Source organism: Pseudorca crassidens, chromosome 12, assembly GCF_039906515.1.
Source record: "Pseudorca crassidens isolate mPseCra1 chromosome 12, mPseCra1.hap1, whole genome shotgun sequence".
NCBI lineage: Eukaryota > Metazoa > Chordata > Mammalia > Artiodactyla > Delphinidae > Pseudorca > Pseudorca crassidens.
The window spans coordinates 62,984,238-63,011,858 of record NC_090307.1 but is presented as its reverse complement, the minus strand read 5'-3'; the positions used below and the strand labels follow the sequence as shown (position 1 = coordinate 63,011,858).

General features: G+C 48.9%; 1 protein-coding gene across 2 annotated transcripts in view; it reads right to left on the bottom strand.

Annotated features, from left to right (window-relative positions):
- Nucleotides 1-15,228: 15,228 nt before the first annotated feature.
- Nucleotides 15,229-27,621, bottom strand: part of APCDD1 (APC down-regulated 1) — a 30,541-nt gene continuing 18,148 nt past the window's right edge. The window contains exons 4-6 of one of the 2 annotated variants that reach the window (XM_067699721.1): nucleotides 19,960-20,031; nucleotides 17,430-17,751; nucleotides 15,229-16,303 (exon numbers count right to left, since the gene is read on the bottom strand). In XM_067699721.1, coding sequence (XP_067555822.1) covers nucleotides 15,852-16,303; nucleotides 17,430-17,751; nucleotides 19,960-20,031 — 846 coding nt within the window. In that variant the 3' untranslated portion in view covers nucleotides 15,229-15,851. The remainder of the gene's footprint in view (nucleotides 16,304-17,429; nucleotides 17,752-19,959; nucleotides 20,032-27,621) is intronic. The other variant, XM_067699722.1, reaches the window with a different exon arrangement.

Below are 27,621 nucleotides of genomic sequence, written 5' to 3'. Positions count from 1 at the left end.
AGTATTATGGCATATTCATAATACAGTATTGGACACACTGTTACACTTTTTAAAAAACACTTATCTGTTGATGATAGGCTGATAGGCAGTTCCTCCAATTACAAGAGAGAGAGTTCTACCGTACAGTAATGTAATTTTCTGAAAGTAAAGTTATGAAGCAGTTAGAAAACGAACGTTATTAATTTTATATTACATATCAGTCACCTTATGCTTATGTAAGGAGAGACCAGTGTCTACATATATCTTATGCATTCATGACATACCTTTTAATTTTTTTCGATATTTCTCAGCTTTGTGGTTCATCTGTGTGTTTTTTAAATTGTTGACAATCCCCCCCAATTTTCCAATATATTTACTAAAAAACCCGCATATAAGCGGACCCACACAGTTCAAACCAGTGTTGTTCAAGGGGTCAACTGTAGTTTAATAAACAACTCACACATTACCCCCACTAAGGTGCATGGACCAATTATAGATTTCCAAATGTTTTTAAAGAAAAACATCACAGTGCACTTTACTACGTATGGTACTTATTTGAAATTTCACTAATAATTTAAAAGTTGGGGTTGAGAGTTTATTACGTGTGACCGAAGTGAGCTGCCAGGTGACTGTTCCTCCCACGTGTGGCGCTGGGGCTCCGGAGCGCGGGGCCGGTGGGCTCTGCGTCCTGCAGTTCCCCTTGAAAGCGCCAGGGGGCACCACCTGCATGTACTTTTATAGCCACCAGGCATCCAAACAAGAGTGGTGATGACTTTGGATAACAGTCAGGTTCGGTTTTGCTTTCATACTGTACTTTCCACATGACAGCGATGCCCTTCACTATTTTGTTGGCAAGTTAAACAGTGCCGCCCAAGGGCTCCGAGTGCAGTAGAGCTGGAAAGGTCTGCAGCATTGATGTTCAACAGCACGTGTGTTTCACATGAACTTGAACCAACACAATCGTCTTGATGAGCATCACTTTTAAGAGGACAGAGATATATGTATAGCTGATTCACTTTGTTATAAAGCAGAAACTAACACACCATTGTAAAGCAATTATACTCCAATAAAGATGTTAAAAAAAAAAAGACAGAGAAAAAGATGTAGAACGTTGCTCGTTCTCTTTGAATGAAAGATAAAACCAGCCTACTGACTTGGCTTGGAGGAGTCCTACTCTGTATTTTGTTGCACTGCTTGGAGATGACCTATTCCACCCTGCAAATGGTCTCTTTTTAAAACCATATCCCATAGGTGTATTTGTAAAGAGAGCTTTAGCCTCACATTGTAATAATTTCATTCTCTTGCAAGGAGAATATATTCACGTGGTTATATTTTGTGCAAACGACAATTAGGAAACTTGAAATAATACAACTTAAAATATTAAGAACGCTTGACTCTTTTCTATGAAGTTTTAAAAAATAACATGCATCTTCCAAACGAAAAATTCCTCCAGAAGTGCACAATTTGAAGCTATCGGGAAGAAGCAGGTGTGACCTGGGTTTATCTTGTTCACTCTTTAGGCATTTACTCAGCAAATCTTTGTGGAGTGGGTTCTCCATGCCAGGCACTGTTCCAGGCTGTACCCCACCCCCGGGGATGGACGGGGACGGTGAGGGAGTAGGAGGCAGGCAGGAAACACGCTAAATAAACCAGTGTAGACGGGATGCTAGATGGATCCCTGCTTCGGGGAAAATAAGAGGAGCGGCTGGGACAGTGGGTGGTGAGGGTGGGCGCAGTTACCTCCCTGGGCAGGTGACTGTTGAGTAAAGACCTGCCCGAATGAAGGCCTGAGCCAGGGTCTGTCTGGTCCAGGAGCGCTGCTGATAAAGTGCGGCAGCATGTTGGTGACGCCGGGGTGCCTGGCCCCTTCCAGGAGCACAAGGAACCACTGAACCAACACACCTTCCTGAGTCAAGATCTGTCTGGAATCAGGCAAAGTTTGAAGTATGCTTGAAAATCTTCAGGAAAACATCTCTCACTTAAATATAACTTCCTTCTGCTTGTGTGATTAGAAATTAATACATGTTAATAGAGAAGCTTAGAAAGTACTCATAGTCTATGTATGATAGGAAGTTTACTCAAATGTGAAAATTTCAAGCCCACAATGGCACTGGGACTGCAACAGCATCTGTAAGACCCTTCTTCTCGAGATTCTCGGTAGCTGAGGAGATAGAATAACAGCAGTATGGTAAGGCACATGCTAGAAAAAGAGAAAAGATCCAGAGAGGGACCGTGGCCATGTCAATCCCCCAAGCTCCCCCGCCAGCTCCCCGGGCCTGCCTTTCCCCATCTGTCCGCTGAGCGGCGCTCCTGGCCTGCAGCTCCTCCCGGGAGGCCAGGAAGCAGGAAGACCACGGATGAGCAAGGATTCAGTACTGCTAGAATGTGAAGGGTCCTCCCAGATTCGGAAAAAGGAAGAAAACCCCCACCCTTCCCAACCCCCAATGAAATCAGAGATGAAAGAAGATGGTTTTAGCCTGGCAAATAAGAAAATAAACAAGTGCTTGAGTGGCTAAGTTTTTCCTTTTAAATTTGTTTTTGCAAAGGGTTTTTCTTCCCTGAAAAACAAAATACTAAAATAGCAAGTTATGTTTTCATTTACAAATCCTTCTCAAGAGGAAATGTAATAATAACAAGGGGTTCCCATTGGATCCCAGCTTGTCTCATAATGTAAATACACGTCTCTTCTCTGGGGAAAGAAACCTACCCTAGGCCAGGTAGCTCTCATCTAAATTGGTGATTTTATTCATTTGGGTTTTTTCCTCCTCTTTTACCTTGAACAACCTCTCAAACAGAACAGAAATTCTAGATTCTACGGCTGAATATCAGACGGAAGGGGCCTCTTCGGCGAGGGATACACAGTATAAAGGATGGTGGCGAAATGATTTGCTGTGCTCGCTATGCTTTATTCCAAATCCTGTGCAAAGCTAGTTTGCCCCTCACCAAGTCTCACCTTGAGCCAAACGTTCACAGGATGAGAGAGCAGGGCTGTGTCCTGGGAAGAAGAGGCTTAGGGTTCATCATCCTTTCCGACCTCAGCTCTGTTTCTTATAAGACAGAAATCATTGGGGTTCTTGAGCCTCGGTTTCCTTTCCTATAAAATGGGGATAATAATACTGCGGTGGATTGAAAGTGGTGGTCAAATCTCAGACGCCCGTCCCACTGAGAGGTGGGGTCTGTGTCCCCTGCCTTGCACCCGGGTGGGTCTGTGACTGTTTGAACAATAGAACTTGGAGGAAGCGATGTTCCAGGGCCCAGGCCTTCGGGCAAGGCGACTCCCACTTCCCGGCGCTCTGGGCGCCCTGACCAGTCTAAGCCCAAGCTCACGGTGAGAGGTCCGCGTATGTGGAGGGAAGGATGCCCAGCTCTGCCAGCATCGGAGGTCCCAGCCACCACGAAGCGGACACGGGGCCCCTGACTGTGCTCCATCCAAAGTCCAGTCCACACAGTCTCAGGATACATTCATGACATTTTGTTTTCAGCCCCAAGCTTCGGGACTGTTTGCTAAGCAGCGGTAGATAAGCCCACCGAGTGCCTGTCCTGTGAGCCATTGTCGATTTCACAGGTGACTGTCCAAAGCACGTGGCCCGGAGCTCAGTACACAGCAGCCGTCATCATTCCTGTCGTTTCTAGGTTCTTTCACGCACAGCTTTTCAGAAACGTAGGCCGAGAATCCTCCCCCAGCTCACAGAGGACGTGGAAGTCCCTCGCAGCCGAACCACAGGGGCAGCCTCGGGCTTCGGGGCTGCAAATCCTCGGAAAACACTGAGGTTACCACGGCTTCAGCAGGTCCCCACTGGCAGAAGAAAATGTAGCAACTCCAGGGGCTGGGAACCCACCGCCTGGTCCAGGTCCCGAGTCTGCCCCCACCTGCTCTGCTGATAGCTCAGCAGATGCTTTGCCACCCCAGAGAGGAGGGGACGTCGGGAGGAAGGGGGATGAAGGCGATGATGGTACCTTCATCCCAGCTCACAGAGGATGAAGCAGAGGAACCCGGCCTGGAGGGGAAGGGAGGGGAGGGGTGGGTCTTTTGCTTGAGGACTTCACATTTCTCACAATCCACCTCTGGGTCCTGACCTGGGAACCTCCAGAGCAGTTAAAGTCATCACGACTGGGACACGTAACTGTAGATGACGTGCTTTCCCCATGGTTCTTTGGAACTTCTTGGAAAAGGGACGAATAGGTAAAAGCAAAGGTAAAAAAGCAAAAAGAGGGAGGAGAGGGACTTCCATCCACGACTCCCTCCATCCCCTGCCAAGCTGGGACCTGGCCCTTTAGCTCTTGTGCTGACACCTCCAAATGCCTCTGCTCCCCAGAGGTGCAGGCAGGGCTGCCACAAGCCCCGGGGCCTCTGCATCCCCACTCAGACACCAAACTCCCAGCTCCTGCTCTGCCCACGCCCTTTTCTGGTTTTCCATGCTTCCGGTTTCCCCTGTTTCCAGCTCCTCCATCAGGGTCTCAGCCCACAGCTCCGACATCCCCACAGGCCCAACCCTGCCCTCGGTGTTGACCTGCTTCCAGGCCCAGCTCCCCTCTGTCCACTACACCCCCACCCCCACTCCGCCGCTGGCCTCGTTGCCTCTTCAAGGACACTCCCTGGGTGGCCTCTTTTTGCCCTTGGTTGGCTTTCTGCCACCCACCAAGGATTGTCCTGGGGACAGAAGGACAAGTGAGCTGGCCATTCCATCCAGCAGGCTGTGCTGAGCGCCGACACGGTCAGATGGGACCATCGCGAGGACGGACCGTGTGTGTGGACGGTTCTAGGAAGAGTCTCTACGTTAGCAATGATTTACTCTGCCCCCATTTCCAGGGGTCGGGGCTGATCCTAGGTGAGCACAGAAAGATCCCACCCCCAAGGCGTGCTGTGAAGAGCCCACAGGGATGCGTCTGAACAGAGAGACCCCCTGGAGCAGCCCTGACGCTTCGGCTCCGGAGCCCCTCTTCAGAAGCTGCGGCACGTGCTGTCGTAGAACTTTAATTTTGTGGCTTTGACTCTTAAGTCCAAGACGGGACCTATAATTTAGTTAAGCATCGACCGGCAGGCAACGTCTAGTTTAAACTACAGGGCACAGCTTTGATATTCAAAATAGACTCTCAAATCAACCTTCTTACTGACTTACAACCTTCTGTATCTTATTTATTTAAAAATATAGCAACTTTAGCTTTTCCCTTATCAGTTTATCAACTGATAAACTGTCCTGCCCTGTCCCGTCCCTCCTGCTCTGTCCCCGGCTTCCCCCCACCCCCACCCCCGCTCCACCCCTCCGCGGCCCGACCCCAGGACTACCCTCCGGTCAAGTTTGGCAGAGTGGGTGCTCTCAGCTCCCAGGGCCCAGCTGTGGCCACCCTGCTCTTCAGGCAGCCACCAGAAAAGACGGAGATCTTCACACGTGTTGCTAGGACTATCTGTGTGTAATTTTTTTCCCAGGCAAGATTCTCTTTTCTGCCTCCTGTGTGAAAGGTTCCCTCTCTGTTTCTCAGGCAAGCACTGGATGTCTGTGTAGCGGGGCCCTTACGGTTAACTTTGCTCCTGGCAACAGTTTTAGACCAAGAATGAGGGTAACATTCATCTTAGGGGAAAAAAAAGTGTGGATGTTTTATATACAGAACCAAACATTCTGAATTGAATCAAAAGACAGATTTTTGAAGCCAGGGTTCTGCTGATTGCCAGGATTATGATGAAATCTCTTTACTCAATGTTCAAACTTTGTAATATTCTGTAACTTAGAATTCTGTCTGGAGCAGTTTTGAATAAAGCCAGGCTTTACAGTGGGTGGGAGAAACCAGATGGCACATTCAACGTTTACTTCTTCATCCATCACGTGTTTGCAAAGTACTGGGAACCCGGATGTGGACACAGCACGGGCAAGGAAGGCATGGACACTTCCCTCGAGGGGAGCACTTGGGAGCAGAAGTGTCAGCTATCACACAACGCTTTAAAAAATTACAAATATGGGAAGTGCTACCAAGGAGATAGAACCTGCCGGGGCTGGGGTGTGGGGTGAGTTACGGGGCTGTGGGCGTGGGTGTAATCTCAAATAGCTCGGGGAAGCGTTAGGGAGACGAGGTCCTCAGGACTAGCATACATCAATGGGTAAGGGAGCTTCTGGGACGGGGACCCCGGTGCCGTGAGCGCCACCTGTGCTTCAGGTGTGCGTGTGGACCAGACACTCAACGTTCATCAACTGAGCAGGTGATTCTTCGTCAGGATGGTGCGGGTTATATCTGAATCCCGAAAAGTTAGCAGAAAAGGTTGAGGAATAATAACAATATAATAACAATTAGGAGGAAAGAAACATTCAGGTAACTGGTATTTTTCCCATTTGAAGTTTGTGCTTCAGTCTGGTGTTTGAACGCTGGCTGATTTGTGTGTGTACAGAGTGATCGGTCCTTGTAAGTACAAAGATGAAGTGAGGAAACACTTTTATTGGGAGAAGGAAATGGAGGGGGGATGACTGGAAATAGAGAAAGAGGCTAATCTGGGTTAACTCTTGGATTGTAAGCAATTCCAGGGAAGACCGAATGCTTCCTAATACTGCAAAAAACACACAGGCCCATCCTTCAGTGCCATGCCTGCCGCTAGGGATGAACACCGCCCCAGCTCAGGCAGGCGCAGAACGGGGGGAGGACGTGTAGATGCTCTTTTAAATTCACTTTGAACTCATTTAGAGCCCACTGCCTTCTCCTGTCTGGGAACCGGCTGGGACCCAGCCAAGAAGGAATCTCCCAATAAAGCCAGGACATGGATGGACCTAGAGATTATCATACTCAGTGAAGTAAGTCAGACAGAGAAAGACAAATCTCCCAAAAAGCCCAGCTTTTTCTTTGTAAGACAAAGAAAAAGCTTTGTGATGCAAAACACACACACACACACACACACAAGTACATACACACGTCTCTTAGGGAGAGCAGGGATTTCCCAGAGAAGAAATTGGCCTGCATGGAGGACTTAAAAAAACCCTCTGCAAGGAAACAAGGAAGAATTGCAGAAAGAGGGAGAAGATGGGAGAGACAGGGTACCTCCTGGGGTCAGATCCAGGAGGCTGTCAATGACAGGGTGGTACAAGGGAGTGATTTGGGACCACATGAACTAAAAATTCTCTCCTTGGTGTTTCTGATCTTATACCATGGCTCTGAGAGCCAGCGGACTCTTCCGAAAGAAACACCACCCAGGGTTGATGTAATTTATCAGGGATGGACTGTCCAGGTGGATAGCATCCTGAAAAAAGGAAGATTCTCCACTGCCAACCATCTTATGAGAGAGCTGGGGTGAAGGATGCAGACTGACTTGGGTGGAGAGGGGAGACCCTCGGGGCTGGCCACATCAGACCCTCCAGTGGTGTGGACAGTGGGATGAACTCCCTGATCGCCACTCCACTCCACTCTCCCCTCCACAGCGCTCTAAGCTAAGAACATCTTTGGATATATGAAAAAAAGCAGGGACGCTTTCCCAATGAGGTTGTATAAGTGTTTTTGCTCTAAGGATTTGAACTTGGATAAGCTTAGCAGAGCATACTCTGCATGCACGTGTTTGGGTGTTTATTGACACACCTGATAATAGGATCCCATAATTACGGAACCCTCTGGGGACAGATCATTAAGACTCTTTGATGGGAACCAACCTTGTGTTTACGACTTGAGTTACTAGGAGACAGTCTGCCTTTCATTAGCACACAGTAACATCTCACTTTTATGGGCCATTCCTTCAGTTCCTTTTCTTCATTAGATTTAACTGAAGGATGAAAGTCCAAGGTTGCTCCACAAAGCCCAGGAAGGAAGATCCCTGTGTTTCACGCACTAATTGAATATGAAAGCCACAGACTTCAAAGGTGCACACAAATAAGAAAATTATGTTTTCTAAAGATACCTGGACCAGTGAAGGGTAATTTCAGAGGGACCCAGGGTTTCAAATTTAAGAGAAAATGTCCATATTGGGACTAGACGTGGGTGCAACACAGGCACCATTATGCATCTTCTAAAAGATGCACAAAACAGCACCCAACAGCACGCAGCTCAGCAGGTAGCGTGCAAGATTATGGAGCGTCCAAATTCCTGAATAGAAATGAGTGTGCTAGCCAAACTGAGGAATAAGTAGGTGGAGTCTTCTTTACCAAAGACGTTTCCCAAGGAGAATCTCTCTCTGCTTTCAGAAATAGTTGCTCTTTTTCCTGAGCAATTAATTTGTTCAAGTCATATGAAATTTTAAGTCATGTTACCTCTTTGGCTTCTAGAAAGCCTGACATTAACTATGTATGGCTCCCCTCTAGGGAGGGGCCAAGGTTTACCAGCACATCCTGAGAACACCCAGGTCACATCTGGCTTGTTCTTATTTTTGTAGCCTTTGATTTTGTTTGCCCAGATGCACTCAGCTATTTTTATATTCCACTTGGTCTCTTGAATTGTAGGTATTTCCGTAAGCTGCCTTGAATCATTTTTGGAATAAAGTGGGATAAAAATAAGTAACTAAAGAAATATTGATTGCAAGTTAAAAAACTGAAACTATTTAACCGTGCTAAACTACTGCCGTAAGATCTAAACTAATGCAGTAAGAGCAAAGCCAAGAATATACATTTTCAAAAGCATAAACAATAAAGAACTGATAAGCAAAATACAAGTTTAGAACCACTCCTCTATGCTAAATACAACCACTTGCTATCAGACCAAGGTCATGTTCCCTATTTGATCTTCCCCCCGGAAAAGATGTCAAATTCTTGAAGCTTCTTGGTTCCACATGGAAACAAAACCCAGAGGTCATGCCAAACACACCCTAACATCTTGCCCTGCGGACTGACCTGGTTCTTTCATTGCAATTAAGTATCTTCTGTGAGTTTTGATAAGCAGTGAATCTGTCAAAGGTAAAATATTTTAACAAGTATCTTCACGCAGCATCTGTTATTTTGTGGATTATATATGATGCATGCCTTGGATACCAGACACGAGGTGGGGAAAGCTGATGTTGCATTGGAATAGCTTCTAGATAGACGCAACCAATACGTACCTAAATTATTTCCTTATTAAAAAATATCTGATTCTTCTCAAGTTTCTTTTAGCAATGGTTTGTTGAGTCCCGACATTTCTATGCCATGCAACATAAAATTTTAACTTCTAAATATTTAAGGACACCAGTGCCAAAAATGAATGTCTTCTTTTTAAAACTATAATTTATTGATTCCACCAGAGTTGGTCTAGAATAGGGGAAGTAGTGGTAATAATATTATTTTCATTGGTCCATCTATATCTATGATATTTTATTCAGTATTTTAAGAGAACTGTTAATTTTCCAAACTGAAGCTTAACTAAATAAGAAAGAATGGAGCAATGATTTGCAGTACCGGATGCAAATCGTATTAGGAAAGTGTGAAAAAACTTTACCAAAGAAAAGAATTGGGGAGAACAGTTATTTGGAAGTCTGTCAAGTGGAGAAAGAGTCTAATTTCTTCTGACAGAACTAGGGTCTTGGGTGGAACTAGGGTCTAATATTCATCCCAATATTAGAAAGAATTTTTAAAGAATTACAAGTGTTCAGAAATGGAATGACATGCCTTGGAGGTTTCAGCAATGTTTCTGGAAATGTTCAAGCTGACCCTGGATGGCTTCGTGAGTTTCAGCACCGAGGGGGTCACTGCACTGGGTATGTGATAGAACTAGATAGATCTAAATTTTCTTTGAGTGTAAAGTCCTCTATTTGTTGCGACATAATTGTTATTCCTAGATGGTGGAAGGGCATAGTCTAACGATTGGTTTACTTCATGTTGGTCATGTTAAAATAAGTGAAGAATAATCAAAATAAACATTTGAACCTTAGAGTAATTTATGTAAGTCATGCCACCTAGGATTAGCTAAGCTGCCTGCACCACTGTGCTGTGTAGCATGACTCCTGGTAAAAAGCAGCTGGGCTGTGTAATCGGCCTGGAGGAAGATGCTGGGACTTCACAGACTTTACAATAACAGGTTGAATAACTGTTTTTATTTTATTTTATTTTTTATTTTATATTGGAGCCGAGTTGATTAACAATGTTGTGTTAGTTTCAGGTGTACAGCATGAGTAACTTTTTAAACTTGTTCGCTCATAGACGTTTGCATGTGTGGCCAAATTTTGCACAGAGTTCCTGTGAATTTTTATCACCACCATTTTCTCCAATATCCCGACGCTCTTTGAGTGAACTGTAACGGAGAAGATAACTTACTGGCTCTCTGTGGTCTGGAAAAATTATGAGACACAAGGCACCAGTGAACAAGTGGGCGAAGTACCATGGTGTTAAGGCCTCCATCACTCCTGGGGAGAAAGGTTACTCCAGAAACAGAAAGCATGGTTTGTTTTATTTCCAATCAGGCCGCTCATGTGAATTCATATTCTCTGCTTTATTATGCTGAAAATGACACGCGACTTCTGCCTATCTCTGGATCAATCATCACTTTGATGTTTTATTTATTGATGCACAAAAGGACTTGCCTTTCAAGTTTGTAATCTCTCATTTCAATGGAATTTTTCAAAGTATTAAGAGACTAGCTCTACAGGACTGTCTACCCAGTTGGAAATTGGCACAAGATTCTGAAGTGTTATTGGTGCCCCTGGGTGTTTCCTGCCATTTAGTTTCAAGCTAATAAGGAAATGCAGAGGTTGGCTGGAGTTTGCTATGAATACTGTAGGTAGACATTTGTGCTGGAACAAACTCAAAGAAGGTTCTTTAGAGAATGCATTTTATCGTACCAGGGACTTTGTTTCCTTGGCTATTGAAATGACTCTTGTTTGGAAATCAGAGCTATTTCTCATCTTTGACCAGCTCTTTTGTAAAGTCTGCACTTCCATGTTTATACCATTCATTAATGACATCATCCAGTTGTTTCCACAGCAAAAATAGTCAGAGAAGAGAAAACAGAACTTTTTTTTTTTGAGAAATGTCTATTCAAATCCTTTGACCATTTTTTAAAGCAAGTTATTTGGGGGGCTTTTGGGGTTTTTTTTTTTTTTTGCTGCTGCTATTGAGTTGTAGGAGTTCCTTATGTATTTTGGAGATTAACCCTTATCAGATATATGGTTTGCCATATTTTCTCTCATTCCATGGGTTGCTTTTTCCCTGTGTTGATTTTTTTCTTTGCTGTGAAGAAGCTTTTTTTTTTTTTTTTTTTGCGGTATGCGGGCCTCTCACTGTTGTGGCCTCTCCCGTTGAGGAGCACAGGCTCCGGATGCACAGGCTCAGCGGCCATGGCTCACGGGCCCAGCCGCTCCGCGGCATGTGGGATCCTACCGGATTGGGGCACGAACCCGTGTCCCCTGCATCGGCAAGCAGACCCTCAACCACTGCGCCACCAGGGAAGCCCTGTGAAGAAGCTTTTTGGTTTGACATAATCCATTTGTTTATTTTTGCTTTTGTTGCCTATGCTTTTAGAATCATATCCATGAAATCACTGTCAAGACCAATGTCATGAAACTTTTCCCTTATGTTTTCTTCTTAGGAGTTTAACAGTTTTGGGTCTTATGTTTAAGCCTTGAATCCATTTTGACTTTGTGTTTTGCTTTGTTTTATTTTGTCTATGGTGTAAGGGCCCAATTTCACTCTTTTGCATGTGAATATCCAGCCTTTCCAACACCATTCGTTGAAGAGACTCTTCTTGTGTATTCCTGGCACCCTTGTCAAGAGACCAGGTGACTGTGTGTCTGGCTTTGTGTCAGTACCCCACAGGACTGTGGGTTTGCAATAAATTCTGAAATCAGGAAATGTGATGCCTCCAGTTTTGCTCTTTCTCAAGATAGCTTTGGCTACTCAGGGTCCTTTATGGTTCCACATACATTTTAGGGTTGTTTTTTCTATTTCTGAAAAAAATGCCATTGAGATTTTGATAGGAATTGCATTGAATCTGCAGCTCTCTTCGGGTAGTATGGCCATTTTAACAATGTTATTTCTTCCAATCCATGACCATGGATGTCTTCCCATTTATGTGTGCCTCCCTTAGTTTCTTTCATCAATGTTTTATAGTTTTCAACGTACAAGTCTTTTACTTCCTTAGTTAAGATTATTCATATAATGAAAAGATAACCTATGAATTGGAGAAAACATTTTTAAACCATGTATCTAATAAAGGGTTAATAGCCAAAATATAGAAGGAACTCCTACAACCCAACAGCAAAAAAGCCCACACACAGTCACCCCTCACACACAACAGACTGCACCATGTGGCTCTCTGAGCCCACGAACCCTTGCCCCTCTGAATTCCAATGTAACAGCTACATGGGATTCCTTAAATGAAGGGGGATGGGATTCCTTAAATGAAGGGGGATGGGATTCCTTAAATGAAGGGGGATGGGATTTCTGGGTGGTATTCTCCAGGGCGTAGGGGCCACAGTGGTGGCTGTACAACAAATGGCAGACACTAAGAGACCCAAATGCATCCATGGAAACCATGGCCTTGCTCTTTGAATGAGAGGCACTAGTTAGACCCTGAGACTCGCTTTCCAGTGGGCAGTGAGCTTGAGTAAAGGAGATGTATTTGTCCGGCCTCACACCGTTGGTGGCTGACAACTAGGTGTCAATTCAGTCTCCCCCAGAGGGATGCTGCCGTATTAAGTGTCGGCTCCGTCACATCTTAGCCAATGAGAAGTTGGAGGTCATGACTTGGCCAATATTCTTCCTTGTGATAGTGTTTATTCTGCCTAACGACACCAAGGAAATGGGGTTGCGATAAAACAGGGGCTCCAAATACATCAGCAATTGTCTACCCTGTGAGCCAGAAACACTCTTGGACCATCATAGGGATTTGAATAATTCAATTGGTATTTTAGGACATGTGATTCTCCTACTGGTATGAAAAGAATGCTTATGCATTTTCTCCAGAACCTAGAAATCAGTGGGAAACATTTATTATCCAGCTGCCTTTATTTGCTCTTATTTGCAGTTGTATCCTAATGAAGGCTGTTTGGGTTCATGAACCCTCAGATGTGTCAAGAAGGCCAGAAAATTCTGTGCAGGGGAGAAAAGAGAGGACCTGCTCTCCCTGTCCCACCCACCACCCGTTCTCCCCCACCCCAACTCAGGTGGTCCAGCATCTCCCTTTGAGGACAGTGTCCTGAAATACCTAATTACATGCTGTCTGTTGGCTTCTGTAGTCCACTGCCAGGGACCCAGTATGTGTTACAGGGATGGGCTGTACCATTTAAAATAAAACATCGTGATGTTTCTATGGACGGCTGTGAACATCATCTTTGTTTTCAAGAATATATTTAAAGAGTTGGTGGACTAGAGAACAGCGCTCTTACTATCGTAAAGCTTTTCCTTCAACCAGGAACCACAAGACTCTTACACTCAAGTTGTTTCCATCAGGTGTGGGTATGAGGCCCCACCAAGGATGCCCTGGGCTGCCAGCTCCTCTAACAGGGATCCTTCGTGTTGAGCAGCACAGAGAGTCACCCTGGTGGGCTGCACAGCACGGGAACCCGGAGACGGACTACTTAGGATGGACGGTGCCCGGCAGTTCCAGATGCTGGACATGATGGGCGATGTTCCTCTAGGACAGACGGCTGGGCTTGTCCTGTCTGAACAAACTCCCTTCGTTCTGTACAGGAGACACTGGGACCCTAGGAAACTCCTTCCTGAGTCCAGGGTCAACTGGATTTTATAGAGTCTGAAGCCTAGATCACAACCAAATTGCATTGTTGCCCAAGGTTCAACTTTCTGACCCTGTGCCTGACCGGCCTGCTTCTGGGGACGAGAAGTCTAGTCCCCAGAGGCCAACGACACCTAGCAGAGTTGTCCTATATTCACTCCCTACCTCCCCCAAATCTCGGAGTTACAGGAACCACCCACTTCTAACTTAGGGGTAGACTTGCCAGGGCCCGAGTGCCTGTCATGGAGTATTTTCTGCTTGTCATGGAATATTCTAGAGTCACCCATTCCTTCCTCAGAGATAGCATCTTGGTCTTGAGTTAAAATTTCCAGCTCTCAAACCTTAGAGATTGGTCATTATGTTTCTTCAAGGTGACGGGAAACCACTTAAAATGAAGATCTTCATAGGCTGCACAGGCGGTTTAGTTTTAGGACGTGATGTATGTGGTGAGATGGTAAGTAACAGCCATAAATCCAACTGACAATAATCTGTGAATAAACTATACTGGTCATTCTCTGTAGTGGATCAGAAAGTGAATTTCATGTCATCCCTAAGACACATATACATATAGTCACACACTGTACACACGTTAATGCCCATATATTTGGGTATATATACCTATGTGTGTGTATACATAGGTGGAGTGTACGTTTAAACAGTGTGAATAGCTAAGTCCAGGTGAGTGGCTGCGAATTACGTGGCTATAAACCTATCACTTTTATGGTAAATCACTGAAGTATTCTCTAGCAGTGATCATCGCTTTTTACATAATTTTATTATATTCTTTAAAGATAGCATTAGTATTAATTAAATAGACCCACAGGTAAAATGTGTATTGTGGGAGTATTTTTGACATCTCTGTTTATAAACTTGGCAGACATTAAGTTAGTACTTTCATTTGAATAAACCCCCTCAACCACAACATCAAATATCATCTAGAGGTAAAGCACTGTGGTCCTCCATGCCCCACTTATAACTTAACATCACAGCATCTCGTAAGGGTAACTCTTAAATATAGGTGTGACTCTAGACCTTGACCGTGGTTTCCACACTGGTCTTTAGTTATGTCCAGGCTTTCTGTCGTTTACTCACCATTTCCCTCCATCGGTCTCCCCTGGCAACCACCTTTGGCGTCCTGAGCGCACCATTCGTAATAATCCAAAGTGACATGCAGATGTCACTCGTGCACCCTCACAGACTCTGTAGAAGGTGGCCTGAGACCCTCTGCAGTGACACAGCCGGGTCGGGCCGGCCCGTCCAGTGAGGAGGGTGGATGGTCTCGTGGGGCAGCTGGCTAGGATCCCCCCACCGCCTTCTCTGCACAGCCAGGCCCGTGGCGCCCACGCATGGCCTCTGAGTCTTGGTCTTTGAAGTGACAGAGATGACAGAGTGAAGCTCCAGACACGACGTGAGCCGGGATGGGGTCCCACGGAGATGAGGCCAGACCGAATGGGCACTGCGTCACTCGGGTCACCATCACGCACCGTCACCCTCCCTGCACTGCTGCTCCTGTCCGTCTGTAGCGGGACAGCCTCCATCTGACACATACTCCACCACCCTGTCCCCCGGGCAGGTAAGAGCAGCATGCATCCTGCAGCCACCCAGAGACCAGCATCAACATCTCCCAACAAGTTAAAACAACCAACGTTTAAATGACTCTGAAACTTTAATTACAGATACTTTTCAACATTTGAAAGTGTGGATTTGCTCTCTTTTTGCATAAAGCTGTCAAGGTGGTTCCGTTACACCAGTGTCTTTTCCTGCACCCCTATCTCTTCTTTATTTCATCAAAGGTGTCTGGATCGCAGTCCCAAACCAACTCTGCACTGCATTCCAGGTTGGAAAACTCGGAGAGTGAAACGGGCTCAAAGGAGCAGAAAGCAACCGCAGTGAAGCAGCAGGAAAAGCTGAAGCTGCTGTTTGTTTCTCCTCAGTCCCCCCCGAAATGCAATAATCACGAAGAGGAAGAAAAGAAGATGGAGCGCTTACCCTGCTCCCGCTGCCAACACGCTCGCCTGAACCTCTCTGTGGTCTTAAAGTGCAATTATATGGTGAGGACGCCCAGGCCTGGGATCCGACTGGATGCAGTTCAAAGCCAAAACTTCAAACAGCTCATGACTCAGGCCAGGCGGGCGGGGGCCAGGCGGGGGAGGAGGACTGTTCTCAGCCGCTCAAGTGCATCCGAGGAAGAAGTGTCTTTTCTTTCTGTAAAGAAAATCTGTAAATTGTAAGGCATCCTGGTTTGGAAAAATCAAACTCTGTAAGCGCTTCTATCCAAGACTGTGCCAGGGCTGCAGAGTCCAAAGGCCAGTGAGCCCAGCCAGCAGCAGGGGACACGGGCCGCTCCCGGGTGCCCGGCTCCGGTGCTGATGCTGCCCGGAGTCCTCAGAGAAGTCCTCAGCCCTGGGCGCCGAGGAGGCACACTGGACCAAGGGCATCTGGTAGGATGTGGCTCTCTTCTCGGGTCTGTCCGGGCTGGAGCCGTCGCTGGGCCTCTGGCCGTTGAAGAGCAGGTAGCGGCCGCGGGCATCCTGCTCCATCTTGAAGATCTCGTATTCCGTGTGAGGTAGTTTGATGCCCAGTGCCACACAGCCATTGGTATGGGTCACGTCCTGCTGGACACCCACCTGCCAGGAGCCCTCGGCCCCGCACTCGTTCCCGTTGAAGACATTGAGGAGCGAGGCAGTGGCTGCGTCCATGGGGGTGACCTTCATGTGGTTCACTGCCAAGGACACAGGACAGCTCCGTGATTCAAGGATGCCGGGGGCACCAAGCCTCATAGGCTTCTGCTCTCAAACCCAGCCTGCAGACCAACCCACCAGACCGTAGCCCACAGAAAAGACCCTCAGATGGAAAAGGTTCCATGTCTGGACGTGACCGGTGGCCACACCAAGCACCCTGAAGGCGCCACAGGAAAAGTCCAGCCCACCTGGCAGTAAATGCTGAGCCCAGACTACAGCTGACCAAGCCCGTTCCTGTGAAGACACTGCTCTTTGGGATGGACACAGTATTCAACGAAAACTGGCATTTGTTTTTACGAATAGGTTTTGAGGTTTTTAAATAGTTTTGGTGTCAGACACCTATATTAGTGAGCAGTCTATACTGGCCCGTACATCAGGCAACTAAAATAAATAAGGTTGCAAGCAAGGAAAATCTGCTCCAATCTGCTCAAAGGAAATCCCAGCCCTTGTAGAGGACGCTTCTGAGGCTCTCCCAGGGGCCCATATCCTGCGTACACGTGAGAGCTTTGGAGGGGACTGAGACCCAGACAGCTGTTCTCTGGGCGACAGCTACCAAAGGCCCTTTGTCCCTAGAGCCAATCTTCCTCCCTAAGGTGGGGGGGGGGGCAGTAAAATGCCCCAGGGCTTATCTGGGTTGGCAGAAATACTTCATATTAAATGGACTGAATCACAGGATGCTATCCTGGGAGGGGTATCTAGGCCAACCCTCTTATTTGTCCATGACAGGGTTGACACCTTCCTAAAAAGATGCACAAGCTTAAAAAAGGTCTAGAAATAGAGATCACAAGGCCCCCACCACCCCTTGCTCACAGCCTTGCAGCCTGGAGAATGTCACCCTTTACCTGCCTTACTTAGGTGATCACCAGGCATACCGCCCGCCCGCCTGCAAGCACGTGGCATCTTCTCAAGGGCACGACGCGCACACTCTGCGCACCTGGGCGTCACTAACGCCAGCTCCGAGGCTGCAGAGAACGATGCAGGCAGGCAGTCCACTCCCCAACATCCCTAGCAGAGAAGATGCCCTTTGCCCCTGGCTCCGCCTCCACAAACACGTCCCCAAACTGCTGCCGTGACCTCGGGGTATGGGGTGTGGGGCAGGAGCCCTACCTTTGAACACAAACTCCGTGCCACCCATGACCCTGGCGGAGTGCACGCCGCGGCTGTAGCGACCCTTGGCGTAGATGGTGAAGGTGGGATGCTTGCACACGGGGTCGGAGTAGTGGTAGTAGTGCCCCTCCCAGGTGTGGTTGTTGTCGTGGAAGATGAAGTGGCGCGTGAGGAAGAGGACCTCGGGCCGCACCTCGCAGCGCTGGCTCACCCACTCGCCGTGCAGGCCCACCGTCAGGTCCGCCTTGGGGGGCAGCAGGGGTGGCCGGTGCTCGTCCGACCGGTGGATGATGCGGCAGGCAATGCAGGCGTGGTCGTGGTTCTGGAGCCAAAACACAAACACGGGGGGAAAAAAACGTCTCCATGAGAGCAGTGCGCATGCGCTGCGTTCGACGGGGCTCACGGCAGAGGCGCCGGCAGCCCCTGAGGCACCGCCACCAGTAACCTGGGAACCCCAGGGGCAACTGGAGCCACAGACCGGGTGTGTGTGCCTGCGTGTGCTCACAAGTACATAGTGTGTTTGGCTAACAGTAGAGCCTTGCCTAAATATTTCAGCTGTGATCTGGACCCCCTTTAGAATCCTGTTACATTTTCAGACCATTTGTCCCGGACACTTGATTTCAAAAAGAAAGGCTGGCATCACCTCACCCCAATTAGGATGGCTACTATCAGAACGAGCAAAAAATGACAGCATTGGCGGGGCCGTGGAGAAACTGGAACTCTCGTGCACTGCTGGTAGGAACGTAAAGGGGTGCAGCTGCTGTGGAAAAGGATCACCTTAGGACCCAGCAACCCCACTTCTGGTTTATACCCCAAAGCACTGAAATCAGGGTCTCAAAGAGGTATTTGTTCACCCACGTTCACAGCAGCACGATTTGCAATAACCTAAAAACGGAAACAACACAATGTACATCGATGGCTGAATGGATCATCAAAACGTGGTCTAGACACACACTGGACTATGGTTCAGCCTCACAAAAGGACGGGAATCCTGACACACATGTTGTTACAAGGATGAACCGTGAGGGCATCATTCTGAGTGAAATAAGCCAGTCACAGAAGGACAAATTCTGTGCGATCCCACTTATAGGAGGGACCTCAAGTCATCAAATCCATGGAGACAGAAAGCAGAATAGAGTTACCAGGGGCTGGGGTGGGGAGTTCGTGGCCAGATGGAGATGAAGATCGTATGACAATGTGAATGTCCTTGACGTCACTGAACTGACGCCTAAACATGGCTAAGATGGTAAATTTTATGTGACGCGTATTTTACAACTAGATTCTTCCATTAAAAATAAGTATGAGACACAAAAGAAAAAAAAGGACAGTACTCCAGTTGCCGTGGGTGACACAGGGCACTGTGTAGTGAGGGCAGAGGTCCCCATGAAGGAGGCATGAAGGACACAGCCCCAAAGGAGGCAAGAGCAGAGGCCCGGAGAGGCCGTGGGCACTCCTGTCCCTACCTGCGTCTGCTGGCCTGAGGCCTGGATGGTTTATGGGCTCTGAATGCTTCCTGCTTTACAGCTTCACACCATCTAATCAGTGCAAGAGAGTGGCCGCCCCGTCTTTCGGGAGCGCCTCTCTGGCCGGGCCTGCTTATAGCACCAACATGGACCTGGCACAAGGGCTGTCTAGGGTTGCCACTTAGAAAACCTCCTCCGAGTAGAGTAGGGGGGCCCGACACTGTCAGCCACGTAGATGCTGTTTGCCTGGAGGGCTCGGGGCTCACACAAAAAGCCAGGTCTGGAGACACAGGAGCTAGCTCCTTGCCCAGACTGCCATCCACTGTTGGACCCAAGTCACCAGAGGCCCATGCGCCAGGGCTGCCTCCACAGAAGGGGCATCTCCACTAGTGGGCATCTCCACTACTCCCCCTCCCATGCAGGTCTGTAAAGCCTCCCGGGCTGCCAGACACCAGCCACGCTAGAGGCCCACGTGAATGTGCCCGGCGCTGTGGCAGGAGGGCGACACTGGCCCTGCCCCTGCCCGGGGCCCACTGTGCAGCAGCTCCTGGTCCAGCAGCTCCTGGCCTGTAGACAGGGACTGACAGGTGGCCACTCGGGCAGGCAGGTACTTGTTTTCTGGGCAGAAATCCAAACCTCCAGGCCTTTCCATCGCCGGCACTGACGGCATGCAGGGCTACAGCGGTTCTTTGGTTGAAGGCTGGGTTGCCTGGGAGAGTAGGTTGCAGGGGGCCAGGGTTCCCCAGCCGCCCCCTCCACACTCTCCTCCCAGGACAGCTCAGCGCCCGCGGACAGTCCCTGTGCTCATCAGCTGAGCCTGGAGTTGTTATTTACGGGAGAGGAGGTCTGTTCGGGGCCTGCGGACAATGAGATCAAACAGGCAGTGCAGAGGCCCCGCTGTCCCGGGGCCCATGCGTCTGTGGGCCTACAGTTTCCTACCAAGGCCTCTGGGACACACGGGAGAAAGTGCCCTGCAGCCCGTGGTCAGCAGTGAGCCATCTGCAAGCTACAGCAAGGAAACAGACAGGAAGGACACGTGTACACAGCCCACGAGGCCTGCACTTAACTGCACAGAAAGAGATGGTTCCGGCCTTGGCAGGAGATCCACAGGCCAGCGACTGCAGCTGGGGACCCTGGGCCTAAATACCATAAGAAATGAGGATTAGACTAAGGTGGGTCCCACTCGGGCTCCCAGAACCACCATGAGGAGAAGTTTCTCGGCATGGGGTTGCACGCGCGCATGGCACTCAGTGGGAAGACCAAACAAATGGCACGGCTCCTGCTATATGTGCCACTATCTTTCAAATGCATAACAGGGTGAAAAAGACACAAATTTAGTTAAAAAAAAGCATCACTGAATTCAGTAATTTTGCCACTATGTATTTTCTTGTAAACTACTAGGAAGCGAAGGTTCCAATTTTTTACCCCAAAAGGGGGTTTTTACTGAAAGTCTGGGATGGAAAGGTAACGTGATTTCTGTGACATCATATTAACTCCCACACCCAGGAAGTAGCCCCTTCCTTAATGGCTAACAAGCGTTATCACGATCAGCACCTTGATCAAACTGTACCTGCTGCCCCTGCTCCCATGCCCCAGCCCCACATGGTCTGTGTGAAACCAGCCCTGTACTCAGACTCAAGTCTCTGAGATTTCACAGACAGGACGGGGGAGGGGGAAATCTGGTGCCGGTACCTGTTAGCCAGCACACTGAGTGGTGCAGGAGACGGCCCTGGAAAGAGAGAGGAACCTCTGAGAACATACGCCAGGCAGCTTCCAAAACACCCATGAGGAGTGATGGCTCAGTTACTCCACTGGGAGCTCGCCAGCTGGAAGCTTGCTGACTGCCCCCCCCCCCCAACACTCACTCACTGAGCAGATCCTATGCAGCCCACGTGCACTGCAGGTCCCTACACGCCGACCCAGCCTCCATCCCCTTCTTTCTGTTCCCCACCACTCGGTTCGCTATATGTGATTTGGGAATTTAAAAACATCAGTTGTGACCACTTCATTTCTGACCATTCCAGGAAGACACGAGCCTCAATCCCTGAAAAGATTTGTTTTCTCAAATACCAATATCATTCAGGAAGTGCCCAGAAAGCTTCTTAGATTGAGCAGGCGGGGCAGGAAAAAGGGGTCTTAGTTCTTGCAAGAGCCACTGCTCGGACGACACCAGGGATCAACTGCTCTTCAGAAAACGAACCGGCTCGGAGGGGAGGGGGCACCAACGTGGGGCCCAGGCTGTTCCATGCCCAACACGCTAGAGTTTGGTGTTTTTCTTTAAGAATGACAGGGCACGGGTCCTGAGCTCTGAGATGAGTATCTGGCTGGGCTGTGGTCCTTCAGGCGAGAGATGGTCCCGGCTGAAGGGTTTCTGGTCGGCAGCAGAGAAAGGCAGGCCGGGTAGTTTCAGGGAAGCTTGTCACCCATCGGTAGGGAAGGAGTGGGAGGAAGCTGCCCTTTGGGTATTGGTCTCACCAAATTCCTGAACTAGCTACTTTACTTCATTGTGGTCAAACGTACATAACATGAAACTTCCCATCTAAGTAATTCACACTGTCGTGCAACCACCCCCACCATCATCTCCAGAACTTTTTCATCTTCCCCAACTGAAACTCGATCACCATTGAATACAACTCTCCATCCCACCCCCCATCGTAGCCCTTGACAACCACCATCCTACTTTCTGTGTCTATGGATCTGACTACTAGAGGGCCCACATATAAGTGGGATCATACAGTATTTGTCCTTCTTGTAACTGGCTTATTTCTCGTAACATAATGTCTTCAAGGTTCATCCATGTTGTAGCATGTGTCAGAATTTCCCTCCTTTTTAAGGCTGAAGAGTTTTCCACTATATGGATGGACCACATTTCGTTTATGCATTCATCTGTCAATGGACACCTGGGTTGCTTTCACTTTTTGGCTATTGTGAATAATGCTGCCATGAACATGGGTGTCCAATCTATTTGAGAACATGCTTTCAATTCTTTTGGGTATATACCTAGAAGTGGAATTGCTAGATTATATGGTGATTCTATGTTCAATATTTTTTGAGAACCTGCCATATTGTTTTCCACAGCAGCTGCACCATTGTATAGTCTCACCAGCAAAGCACGACGGTTCCAATTTCTCTACACCCTCACCAGCAGTCGTTATTATTATTATTTTTTTTTGATAACAGCCAACCTAATAAGTGTGATGTGCTACCTCACTGAAGTTTTGACTTGCACTTCCCTCATGATTAGAAATGCTGAGCATCTTTTCATGTGCTTATGGCCTATGTGTACATCTGCTTTGGAGAAATGTCTATTCAAGTCCTTTGCCCATCTTTTAATCGGGTTGCTTTTTGCTGTTGTTGAGTTGACTAGTTACCGTTTTAACCAACTCTCTGGCTGGCATTAAGGAAACAAAGATGTCATAAGTCAGTGTGGGAGGTTTGCCCTCTCTGTGGATGCTGTCAACAAGGGGACAGTTTCAGCCAACGTTGGATAAAGGGAACACCTTTCTGTCTTGTGGACAGATTTTTTTTTTTTTTTTTTTTTTTTGCGGTATGCGGGCCTCTCACTGCTGTGGCCTCCCCCGCCGCAGAGCACAGGCTCCGGACGCGCAGGCCCAGCGGCCGTGGCTCACAGGCCCAGCTGCTCCGCGGCACGTGGGATCTTCCCGGACCCGGGCATGAACCCGTGTCCCCTGCATTGGCAGGCGGACCCTCAACCACTGCGCCACCAGGGAAGCCCATGTGGACAGATTTTTTAAAAATCTGATTTCTGCTCTTAATTACCACTCTCTTTGGCTTGAATAAAACCCCAAAGACCTACAGGAACAACCATGGAGAAGCAGAAATTAAGGCCTAGATATCACACTGGCTCTAAAGTTTCTCTTTTCCAAGACGCTTTTCTCAAACAGCGGCCATTCACAATGACGAAAGGGGAAGAGTTTTTCAACATGAAGAGTGATTTGTACCATGAAATCTCATTTGCTTCATGAAGTTACTCTGTTTGGTCCATGCTCTGATCCATGGGTCTCATCTGAGAAGCCGTCTTTCCCAGGCTCTCCCGTTAGGCTTCACATCGCTCCCTCCCTTGCATCTCAGATAGGCTATTTTAACGTCAGGGTTCCTGTGCACAAGAAGCTGAGGGCTAGAGCCGAGGGACCAGAACGTGTTCCTTGCTGCTATTCTTTACACCAACTATAAAAAGCTTTCATTCCTGGGTGGGGGTGGGGAATCCCTATACCATTATTAATCTCTTAAGAAAGAAATCAAGCTTATTCTAAAACATCACATTTTATCAGTGAGCAATGTCCTAGGCAGAGGGGGCTTTTCCCACTGTGCTTCCTGATCCTGGCCCGGCCCTGGGAACAGTTAAATAACACAGTTTGCATGTACAGGGCGTTTGATGCTGGGGAAGTTCAAGTACATCGTCTCTTACGCTTCTCAGTCTCCCAAAGAGACCACAGTACACGTCACAGATGAGGCCACCGAAGCACAGAGAGAGAGAGAACGACATGGTTCGGAGGGATCTGGGACAGAACTCGGCTGTGGGGCTTGCAGAGTGCTCCCTTCCGGCCCCAGGCTGCCCCTTAGGCTGGGGTCTGCAAGGAACACACGTCTCCCTACCAAGGGCTCTGGTCCCTTGAAAAGGTCCTCTCTGGCCGATGACTGACACGGTTCTCTAGGCTTTGCCCTGTTCCCCGCCAACATTTATTTCTGGAGAGCTGGTTTGTCAGCATTTGCTGACGGATCCACTTGTTTCCCAGCATCTTCCCAGAATGGAAAAAGTTACTTGACGTGATCTTGTCGTGAATAAGTCAACTAGAGAAGCAGCCTGCATGAGACATTTCTTGGGCTAAATGTTCTGTTTGAGGAGGAGAAATGGGGATAGATGATGAAATGCCCCTTCCTAGAGTTCTGCTCCCCCGGGTCACGTTTCTCAGGAAGAAACCTCCACGGATGGCCAAGGATGATGCTGAAAGCGGTCTTCCCGAGTGCCGTTCACCACGTGTGTGACTGAACTGCAGACGCCCTACGGTAGGGCTTTCTACACGGACATCCTTCCCGGCTCCTCTCCGTGACATGGTAGGTATTTGAGGCCAAGACCAGCGCCCTCCCGTTTTCCTATGTCCCACGACACCTAGGAGAATACAGCAGGTGTGATACAGGTTCATGGCTCAGGGGCTCATGGATGGTTAGAAAGTTGTCCTCGGATACGCAACAAAGTGAACAGAGCAGCCAGCATTCATCACAACAGTGAGTGCTGCCCGTCTTGTGGGAGGGGCCTCTTGGGGTGCCTTTCAGAGCTGGGATCCTGGGATGTTGTGGACTCGGGCTCATTCTGACCTCCCAAAGGAGCCGTGATGATTCCCCTTTCAGAAGAAAGTAGGGGAAATGGCCGTGGCCACACAGGTTGGGTCTCTGTAACCGCAGCCTTGGGGCCACACCCAGAGGCTGGCAGTGTGTCTGGCCAGGCCGGCGCAGCCAATGCCACATGCACACGGCAGCGCTCGGACCCCCTCAGCCTGGCCACCGCCTGCCAGGAGCAGGTGGCAGGCGTTGAGGACAGAAGGACTTAGCCTCACAAGGACTCTGCACAGCAACCCTGTAGCTGTGATGCAACCACCACAGAGGGGCCCGGGCTGGAAGGACGATGGAAAAGGGTAAGAGAGGCATGGCCGGTTCCTCGGGGCCTGCGTTTGGCTGCCAGGTCTTCTGCGAGCGGAACCGACAGAACACCGCTTCCTGGAGGGAAAAAGGAGCATCGGTGGGTGCCCGGGAGCAGCACTGCATTTTCTAGAAATGGGATTTCCGTGAAGTTTAGACTCTGAGATGTGAGCTCCCAAAGGCCTTTCCGGTAAATCACATAAAAGATAATTTCATCTCCACCTTGCCTGTACATACACACTTTGCACAGAGCCCAGAGCTCGATAAAAGGACCATGAGAAGGTGGTTCTTCAATACAAATGACTATAAGAATGGTTTCAGAAGAAAATGCTGATTAAGTTTTACTTGTTTGATTGTTTCTTCCCCTCCTATTAATTTAAACGTATTTAAAGAGTTGAAGGAGACTCATCTTCATAATCACACTGGCTGTAAAGGCAGCAGACCCCACGTTTGGCCCCCTTCTCCCCTGCCCTCTGCCCACGGTGGCCAATGCCCCGCACACAGGACTTGACCCAGACTCTCCAATGGTCGATTTCCTGCCGCCCAGGTGTTCACGCTGTCCTCTCAGCTTCTGGACTTTTAAGGGATGAAATGTTTACCACTTGCATTGTCCCTGACAATGACTTCCTGGTCTGCTGACTCCTTAAATAAAAATCTTGCACTCAGGAATCAGGAAAAATAATGAACTGTTTCTGCACTCACAGCAGAGGCCAGCAGCTGTGCAGTGTGGCAATCGTGTGACTCTTTATATCTCGACCCAAACAAAATGTCCACGTGAGCAAGCGTTTCGGAGGCCAGAACCCATCACCCGACCCCCATCGCCGGCTCTTTTTTCATCCTGCGGGCAGCACGTGCGGCCTGGCAGTGAATGCCCGGGCTGGGGGCAGGGTCACGGTTTTCTGCAAGGGGCATACTGATTGAACATAAGGTGGGCTTCTGGCACTGTCTCGGTCATGACTCCTTGAAGGCCCCGGTCCTCTACCACCTCTTCTGAGTACCGTCACCTCCGCAAAACCCTCTTCTCTTTGCCCTGCACTGACAGAAAGAGCAGGGACAGGGATTCCTCCGTGAGCTTCTGGATCCTTCTACTCGTGCACCTGTGACACCCACTTACCCACCCCGCCGGGAGCCACACCAGCCACATGCCTAAGGAGAGACCCCTTCCTGCTGCAGAGCTGCCTCCTGGAGCTGGGCGGAAACTCCAATGTCCACAGCCACGTGGTCCAAAGTCCCTCAGATGTCACAGATGTCACCATAAATCTGTATTTCTCACATGCTCTGAGGAGGCTAGGAAAGACAAGCTCCCTCAAAAACAAACGACTGTTCACAGTCCAGAGGCCTGCAGGGAACTTAGGAGAGAAAGCACACGAGTACCCCTGCTTCCTCCCAGCGGTCCGGCACCCCAAAACACTCTGCTGTGTTTCCGCCTCCGACGGGCAGCCCCACCCACTATCGGTGTTCCAGGCAGGCTCTCTCAGAGACGTGGCTTGGGGAGAGCGGTCTGGTTTGCAGGCAAGCCCTTTGATTTACGGCCCTGTGGCCTCATCAGTGCAGGGTTTTGGAAAAAGACCAATTCTGCTTGCTTGCAAGTATGATCCTGAGGCCCTGGCGTTTCCAATGACCCCAGCAATCATTTGCTCTTAATTACTTTTGATTCTGCCAAGGAAAGAGGGCACCTGGCTAACCCTCCACCGCACAGGAATCCAGGCAGAGGGTAAGGGCTGCCCTGATGCTAAACTCGATTCGAGCAAAGCATCTTCTTTCAGGGTTATTTTAGGGGGTCCTGTTTTTTTTAATGAAGAGTAGCCAACTTCATCCTGAAAGAATCCTCGCAGCTCACCTGATTCTCTTCAAACATCATTTTTTTTTGCCGAAGGGCTCTGAACCTCACAGCAAAGCTGTATAAAGCCTAGAAAATCAAGTTGATTTAAAATCTCTATTTTTACATGGTGTCCCGTTTCCAGAGGGGCTGAGACTAGTCGTTTTAAACTCAATTTAGCATTTAAACTAATTTTCAGCCAGGTCTCTATGGACCGGCGATTAGGGAAGGTGAAGGGTTCAGAGGGGTTGGCGAGGCCTGTGGTCTGTCCGGATGCGCCCCCAGCCCTCCTCCTTCCCGGGGGGCGGGTGGTCTGCAGGAGCCCAGCGGGCAGGCAGCACCTGGGGCTTTGGAAAGGCACCAGCGGCCAAGTCCACTGATCCCTTCTCCTAGCCGGCCTGGGGAGGGATCTCAAAACTTCCTGACTGCTTGCTCACTGCAGGCCAGGATGCACACGCCAGGGACAACAGGAGAAGAACGGGTCCTTTCAGCTCCCAGAGCCACGCGGACCTGGGCCGGCTTTCGGGGGAGAGCACAGGCCAGGTCCTGGATGCCGGCCTGCGTCCGCCCAGCCTCTTCATCGGCTTCCTCTGTGGCCACAGCGTTCCTCCGAGCCTCAGAATCCTGCCTTTTTGGAATCTGTTTTGAGCGTGGTGATGGAGTTTGGGTAGTATAAGATCACAGCACAAGTCACAGCAGGGACAGAAACGTTCACGGTGACAAGTATCTTTCCCCCGGCCACACTGTCCCCCTCCTCTGAGGCCATCGCTGTTCCACTGCAGAAACACTGGCTCCCGGTTCAGCTTACCTTCTTCTTCTATTACTAGCTTTACACATGGCACCACACTGTTCATGCTATTCTGTACCTTCCTTTAAAACAAAAAAGCTTAACAGTGTGTCCTGGATAATCTCCAAGATCCAAGGTTCTTTCCACCCTTAATATTTCTTGAATGAGGGATTGTGGCCTAGGGTTTAAAGAGTTTACTTCTTAAGAATCTGGGGAGACGGTCCCACAACTGCCCCTGCAGAGGAGGGAAGAGAGAATGGGAGTGAGAGGAGTGGCAGAGACGGAGGTAAGACAAGAAAGGTGGTTGTGGGTACTCCTTTCTTTTCCAGGCCTAAGGAGAGCTCAAGAGATCAAAGAGCCCACGTGGGCATCCGCAGGTGAGGAAACGGAGTCTGGACCCGACAACGTGCACCAACAGCCCAAGGTCAGGTTCAGAGTGGTAGCCAGTTGGTCCAGGCTGTCTGC